Here is an 8454-nt window from a genome sequence, read left to right as displayed (position 1 = left end):
GATAGATAGATAGATAGATAGATGATAGATAGATGTTGATAGATGATAGAAACATAGACAGATAGATGTTGATAGATCATAAATAGATTGATGATAGATAGATGTTGATAGTTGATAGATATTTGATAGATAGATATTGACAGATGATAGATGTTAATAAGTGATAGATGATAGATAGATAGATAGATAGATAGATAGATAGATAGATAGATAGATAGATAATTGATAGATGATAGGTAGATGTTGATAGATGATAGATGATAGATAGATAGATGATAGATAGATAGATAGATAGATAGATAGATAGATAGATAGATAGATGATATAGAGATAGATGATAGATGACAGATAGATGATAGACAATAGATAGATTAGATAGACAAATGTATGACATGAGAGCAGAGGGAGACTACAAGGCATGAGGAAGAGATATGGAAGAAGGAAGGAAGAGGAATGAGAAAGGGTAATGGGGAACAAAAGATAAAATATCATGTTTTCTTTCATATGTAGAATCTAGATTCAACTATATAACTACACGTATGTGTGGCATGAAAGCACAGAGGGAGTCCAGTTGAAGGGATAAAGGCGGTAACAAAGCAAGGCTGAAGGACAGTAGATGGTAGGGGCATACCAATGAGAATAAGGTATCATGACATATATGTATAAATGTCATAATGAAGCCAATTATTTTGTATGTTAAATAAAAGAAATTAATACAGAAAAGAAACTGAGGCACAGAGGAGATAGACAACTTGCCCAAAGTCCCAGAACTAAAAGATAGAAAAACTAAGTTTGAACATTTTTGTAATCAGTGTTACAAATAGGAAAAAAATGAAGTGTGGTATGCTACAGATGAAGCTCTCTGAGCCAGAGTGGTAAAGACTGAAGTGGAAAGAAAAATCTTTAGTTATTAATGCTGTCTGAATAGGCAGTTTTGGATGGGAGCCTAAATAATAAGAAAAAGATCTGAAGGTGTACTGTAAGGGATTAGTCAACATAAAGAGCAGGCTCTTCATTTGCATAGTTCTAAAAAGGCTTTCACAGGAAGATGAAATTAAATTGATGTAAATGTCTGGAAAGGCTAAAACTAAGGTCACTATGTAAATGGTACAAAGAGACAGAATCTGGGTCCAAAACCATAACAGGTTGAACTGTTTGCAGATGGAGATTCCTGTAGGAGCCGGATGACCTCACAGCGGGTGTGCAGTAAAAGAGATTCCCATCCTAAACAGTGTTGACACAAGGGGCATGTTGATCCTGTCCACATGTGAGAATCATGTATATCTTATCTTCACAGGAATCCCCAAATGTAAACCAGAATTAATCTGAAACAGAAGTAGAAAAACAACACTCAGTTCCATAAAATTCAGACTCAAGATTTTTTAATAACAAGCTCTATACATAGGCATAGAATTACAATTTTAACTTCCAACACAAAGAAAAAGACTTTGCCCTTCAGTCCTGGGTTGTCGTTTTTACTTTTGATTCTCATCTCCAGACCAACTAATAGTTCATACAGAATCCATGGCCAAGAATAACCTCACCACAGTAACCGAGTTCATTCTCATGGGCTTTACTGACCATCCGAGCTGGAAGATCCCCCTCTTCCTTGTGTTTCTCAGCTTCTATCTTGTCACCACTCTGGGGAACTTGGGCATGATCATTCTCATCCAGGTGGATGTCCAACTCCACACCCCAATGTACTTCTTCCTGAGCCACCTCTCTGTCTTGGATGCCTGCTACACTTAGGTCATCACCCCTCAGATCCTGGCCACACTGGCCACAGGCAAAACAGTCATTTCCTATGGTCAGTGTGCCACCCAGTTCTTCTTCTTCACCATCTGTGCAGGTACAGAGTGTTTCCTGCTGGCTGCGATGGCCTATGATCGCTATGTTGCTATTAGCAAACCCCTGCTCTACACAGTGGTCATGAGTCCTAGAAGGTGCTGGAGTTTAGTGGTTGGAGCCTATGTCTGTGGGGTGTCTGGGGCCATCCTGCGAACCACATGCACCTTCTCCCTCTCCTTCTGTGAGGACAGTAGGATCAACTTCTTCTTCTGTGACCTCCCACCCCTGCTGAAGCTGGCCTGCAGTGACACAGAAAATGCTGAGATTATCATTGTCTTCTTTGGCAACTTTGTCATCTTGGCCAATGCCTTGGTCATCCTGATTTCCTACCTGCTCATCATCAGGGCTATTTTGAGAATGAACTCTTCAGGTGGTAGAGCCAAGACATTCTCAACATGTGCCTCCCATCTCACTGCTGTGGCCCTTTTCTTTGGGACTCTCATCTTCATGTACATACGGAGTGGCTCAGGCAAATCTCTGGAAGAAGACAAAGTTGTGTCTGTCTTCTACACTGTGGTTATTCCCATGCTGAACCCTCTGATCTACAGCCTGAGAAATAAGGATGTGAAGGCTGCCTTCAGAAAGGTCACTAATAGATACCAGGTATTCCACAGCATGCGGCACTGAGTGAGAAGACCTCTCATCTTAGTCAAGTGATAGCCTACACACTATCCTAGGATGTCCTAATAGTGATATCCTAATGGACACCAGCACTGTATACATCCTGTACTTGTAAACAGAGAGAAGGCAGATAAGTGCCACCAAGCAAGGAGAAGTATGAACATGGTGAACTCTGTATCCAGAAATTCTTCAGTACTTTCTTCTCATCTCATCCCTCACTTCATCCCCAGGCACTCAATTATCTCTTGCTGCTCTCTGATCCCTTAGAGAATCTAAGCTCTTAGGGATTTTGAGCTGTATCACCTGACCCTGATTCTTAGTATCTTTTCCCTCTTGCTTTTGCTGCTATCAACACTAGTATGTTTTTTATGCCAAAGAATTCATCTGAGGGAGCTTGACAGACGGCTCAGCAGTTAAGAGCACTGGCTGCTCTTGCAGACCTGGATTTGACTCCCAGCACCTGCATGGTGGCTAACAACCATTCATAACTCCAGTTCCGGGGAATTCAATGCCCTCTTCTGGCCTTCATGGGCATTGCAGGACATGGGTGCAAAAACATGCAGGCAAAACACTCACACACATAAATAATAAATAAATAAATAAATAAATAAATAAATAAATAAATAATGTTTTTTAAAAATAATTCATCTGAGGATCCCTTGAATTGGACTAACTGGTCCTTTTGTTTGTTTATTTGCCTTTTAATATATGTCACCTAAAATTTCAGGAAGTATTGTATACATACAGGTCTCTCCCTTCATCATTACAGTGTCTTCCTTCTTACTCAGGCCAGAATAAGAAACTCGTAAATGCCACACCACCTAATAACTCACTGCTATGGTTTGAATGAGAATGCCCCCCATAGGCTCCATTTTGTCCCCAGTTGGTGGTGCTGTTTGGGGAGGTGTTAGAAAGTGTAGCCTTCCTGGAGGAAGCTTATTACTGGGGGTGGGCTTAGAGAGTTCTTAAACCTCGCCAGATTTTGAGTCACTCTGAGCCATCCTGTGCCTGCTGGAAGATGTGAGACCTTAGTTTCTGCTCCTGCTCCAGCCACCTCTGCTGCCATGCCTCCCACCATGATGGACTCTTGCCCCTTTGGTACTGTAAGCTAAATAAACTCTTCCTTTTATAAGTTCCCTTGGTCACAGGAACAGAAAGATAACTAAGACACTCACTATCTTTCTGGTTCCATCTTTCATGTTAAACTGATATCTTTGAGAACTATGCCACCTTAGTTGTGTGAAGGCCTCCATAGGGGCCCAGTGTAACTTTTGAAGGACAACCAGCATCATGCATCTCCTAACCCTATTGCCTACTGTATGAAAAATTCTCACGAAGCACCTTGTGTCAGGCATAGCCATTTTAGTGAGCTGAGAGACACAGACACCAACCACATATTTCCTTCTGTAGCAAAGATTTGCTACAAGTAATTGGAACTTCTCCACCAGACTGAGATGCTCTTCAGAGCAGAGTATTCATTCCCTCCTTTTCTAAATCCAAAGTTCAGATTCGTTTGTTTCAGGAAAGATGAGGCAAGATACTGGGAAGGTTCAGGAAGCAGGTTTTATTTAGGCTGCAACCTGGTCCAGAGGGCTTAAGTCTCAAAGTCTGGACTCCTAAGAGTGGAAGTTCTTATATTTTATACCTTGGATAGTAGGTTACAGCATAGGCAAACTACATCTTGGCTGATTAACAGCAAAACATTATAAAAAGCAGATAGTTTGTCTAAGAAGTTTGGCTCTAGCTAGTTGTGTCCATGCTCTGACCACAAACCTGTCAGTTGTACTTTGCTGACAGAGACGAAGAGGGAGAAAAGATTAAAATCCTTGTGTTCCTTGCATTTTCCTTTGAGTTTTCCATTTTCCCATCAGGCTCTGCATTAAGATGAGCACTCAGTAACTGCTTTTGAAGGAACTGTTGAATGACATGTGTGGTCCCATTTGTATTTCATGGTAACACTACCAAACAAATTATGAAGACATGGTTAATATAAAGTTTCCAGCCGGGCCTGGTGGCTCACACCTGTAGTCCCAGCACTTGGGAGGCAGAGGCAGGTGGATCTCTGTGAGTTCAAGGCCAGTCTGGCGTGGTGGCACACGCCTTTAGTCCCAGCACTTGGGAGGCAGAGGCAGGCAGATCTCTGTGAATTCAAGGCCAGCCTTGTCTACATAGTGAGTTCTAGGACAGCTGGGGCTACAGGGAGACCCTGCCTCAAAAAGACAAAAATAAATAAATAAATAAAGTTTCCATTTTGCAATTAAAACATTCCTCATGGCTCAAAAAATGCAGTGTTGACACAGCAGTTGATAAGGCATAGAGTGCGGTTTAACTCTAAATCCTGCTTTACCACTAATTCATTGTGAGGCTTTGGGTAAATGATTTAATTTCTTAGATCTAAAACAAGTACAATAATTCTTAATTCTAGATAGGTTTTTATTTATTCTTTGAGAATTTATATACTTGTACACAGTGTATTTTGATCATTTTCACCCCCATTCCTCCCTCCAACTCCCCAAGGCTGCCCCAAGACAGTTTTTTAATTGAGGGGCTGGAGAGATGGCTTAGTGGTTAAAAGCAATGGCTACTCTTGCAGAGGACCCAGGTTTGATTTCCAGCACTGCCCCCATGGCAGCTAACACCATCTATAATTCCACTTCCAGAGGATTTGACACCCTCTTCTGACCATCCCATGCATTGCACCATACAGGTGCACTTACATACATGCAGGCAATATACTCACACACATTAAAAAAAAAAAAAATTAGACTATAATTTTCTTTCTCTGGGCTCCCTTTTGTCCCCCTACAGACATCAGGATTTGTTTCTGGAGCCAAGCCAATAAAGCCAGAATTAAGGCTATGGCCCTATTTAAAAATAATAATACTACTACTAATAATAATAATAAGTAAAATATTTTTAAATAAATTGAATAAAATGATTAATAAGAAATCTGGCTTAAATCAAGTGTCAGTATAAATCACTCTCTCTCTCTCTCTCTCCCATTCCCTCACTTTCTGATGTCAGCCGTGGACCCTTGCTACAATTCCACAGCCACTGACAAGGTGAAAATGACTGGACAATGAAGTCAAAGGCAAAGGAAGATGAATTAAGCATTCCTTATGTGAAGACATTTTTAAATTCTGTACATTTAGCTGGGGAAGTGAATTTATTCACATCTCTCATAGTCAGGGGTAACTAAAGAATGTCTTTTTCATTGAATGTTGTCTTTTTGAGCTCAGTGAACCCCATACTATGTCTTCATTTTCTTTAAAGAAAATTATTTTTGTCCCTCCACATAAAAATAACCATTTCATTAAAATTTCGCCACACATTCTGCAGCTGAGTGATTTGGTAATAAATGCCAGACCTGTATTAGGCTAATAAAACTGCTGAGTCATCTCTCCAGCCCCTTAAAGTAGTCTTTTTATTTCAAAATTTAGTGCCCTGTGGGACAGCACACTTATCCCAGAGAATACTCTGAAAGGTAGGTGGTTAAACTGAAGACTGTACATACAAATTAGAGAGGAAACTCATATACAGCTTACTGATAGCTAAAGTTAGCTTCGTAATGAGGCTCTAACTGGTTCAAGAAGGAATCAGAATCCTTGAACAAACCAAACCAACAAGTAAAACCAACCTGATCAAACCCACAGGAGCTGCATGGTTCCAGTCTCTTCCTCCTGACTGCAGCCTCTCTTTACCACCATTCGAATCATCCCACAGAGCCTCCAGGGACCAACTGAGAAGTTGTGTCATCTTAAGGGAGGTACGTAACCACTCTGAGTCTGCTGCTGCTGCTGCTGGAACATGTCAAGATAGAACTAAATTCTCTCCCCATTTCTCTCCAGCACTGAAGAAAGTGGCATGAAGCTGGCCATGCTCACTCCCTGAAGAGCACACAGTGGAGCATGGGAAATAATGTCACTCATGGTTTACCACCACCCATTACTTGTTAGCTTAGATGAAAAGTGAAGACATAATACCCCTGCAATCAGCACTAACCAAAGTGAGCCGGGCTCACCCAGAAAGGGGGCATTCTGTCTCCCTCATTGATTTGATTTTGCAATGTCTTGGTTTACACCTACTAAAAGCATAAATCTTGAAGGACAATTGTATAGAAATAGAGTCTCTTCCTTCCATTATTTTACACAAACATCATCTTGCATGAGATCTGCAAGATGATAAAGCTGCCAAAGAATTCAACTGCATCAGAATATTCCCTGATGCCAAAACAAGATGGTCCTTTATTGTGTCGTTTGGGAAAGAAGATAAAACAGTTGGTCCATGTGGAGGACCTCGTTGAGTGGCTATTCCCTCCAATTTGAAACTTTCCCTCCTAGTGGGAGGCTCAGAAGTTTCAGTAAGCTAATAACACTTATAAGGCACAGAAAGGTCACTAAATGTACAAGTCTCAGAAAGCCCAGAAAGTTACAAGTCTCACAAAGCCCTGCCCCAAGAATATATAACAATTGTTGGGGAAGAAGAGACTCTCTCCAGCAGAGCTTCCTGCAACTTGGGCAGGGTGTGTCAAGGATTCATGGGCGGATTTTTCAGCGCTGCAGCTGCCTTTGAGCGACCCATGCTCCCGTAACACCAGTAAATCTACTGATTCACCAAGCTAGACATGGGTGGAAATGTTTCTTTGGTGCCATATACAGGGTGACTAGATGATTGTTCATATACCCATTAAAAGTCAGACAACAGACCTGCATAGTTATAGGTTCTGAATGTCACCCAACAACATTGGCTATAACTGGGCAGAGTCTGGGCTTGCTAACTCCTGGTTTCTAGCACATGCATAAAATTAAAATTATAATTAAAATAAAATTAGCTAATTGTTTTTTCTATGAGTTTCAGATACCAAGAGTACCAATCTCTATGGACAAGTTCAAAACACAGGAGGAAATATTGGCAATGCACACAGACGTTCCTCTCAAGAGCATAAAAATCAGCTCTTTCTCTACAGGATAATGTAAATCTTGCAACTGTATTGTGTTGGAAGATTTTGTATGTTACAGAGACAGCTGAATATGCCTTCCAATTTTTTCCTTATTTTTATTTTTTGCTGCATTTATTTGTTTTGCACATGTGTGCACACATGTTCCCATGCAAACATGTAACAGGATGTGTACACCAGGGCATGTGTTCCACCATGTGAGTACCAGAGAGTCAACTCAGGTCATCAGGCTTGTCAGCAGGCACCCTTACCTGCTGATTCACCTTGCCAGTCCGCCTTCCAAAACTTTTAACATAATTTAGTTTTTAATCTTTGTGACCTTTCATACAAGTTATTTTTCTTTTGAAACTTTCAGTTCTACCTTATATTAAACAGAAATAGAAATATATATATCTTGCTGACGCAGTAATCAGTAACAAAGATACCAAATGTAGTACTGTTGTAGGGAACAGTAACAAAATATTATCACTGATCTGATAACATAGCATCACCAAGTATTTAGAGCATAGAACAGGCTTCATCCCCTTTGAGACTTTGTCCTAATTGGTGAGGCCAGGGGGAAAAACATGTATAACTCGAAGCTTTAGAAAAGATAACATGGCAATATATATTTTAAGAAAAGGGTATACAGAGGCTGGGTATGGTGGCACATGCCTTCAAGACTGCATTCAAAGCCGGTCAGGGCAATAGTGAGACTCTGCCTAAAAAGTGAGACTGTGACTAGGAATGTGGCTCATCAGGAGAGTACCTGCCTATCATACAGTACCTTCAGCACAGAGAGAGAGAGAGAGAGAGAGAGAGAGAGAGAGAGAGAGAGAGAGAGAGAGACCAAAAAAAGAAGAGGAAGAGGAAGAGAAAGAAGAAGGAAGAGGAGGAGGAGGAGGAGGAAGAGGAGGAGGAGGAACTGGTGTAGAGTTAGAGCCAGTCACATTGTGAGACCCTGTTGCAGAGAGAGAGAGAGAGAGAGAGAGAGAGAGAGAGAGAGAGAGAGAGAGAGAGAGAGGGAGGAGAGGAGGGGGAGGAGGGAG

At 41.1% G+C, this 8454-nt stretch overlaps 1 protein-coding gene across 1 annotated transcript; it reads left to right on the top strand.

Annotated features, from left to right (window-relative positions):
- Window positions 1–1524: 1524 nt before the first annotated feature.
- Window positions 1525–2475, top strand: LOC103736685 (olfactory receptor 9I1). The gene is given in 1 exon segment (XM_008836192.1): window positions 1525–2475. A coding segment is annotated over 1 exon segment (951 nt).
- The last annotated feature ends 5979 nt before the right edge of the window (window positions 2476–8454 follow it).

The sequence above is a fragment of the Nannospalax galili genome, unplaced genomic scaffold, assembly GCF_000622305.1.
Source record: "Nannospalax galili isolate Female #2095 unplaced genomic scaffold, S.galili_v1.0 scaffold337, whole genome shotgun sequence".
NCBI lineage: Eukaryota > Metazoa > Chordata > Mammalia > Rodentia > Spalacidae > Nannospalax > Nannospalax galili.
Note: the sequence above shows the minus strand (reverse complement) of the source record. Positions and strands in the feature narration are given on the sequence as shown.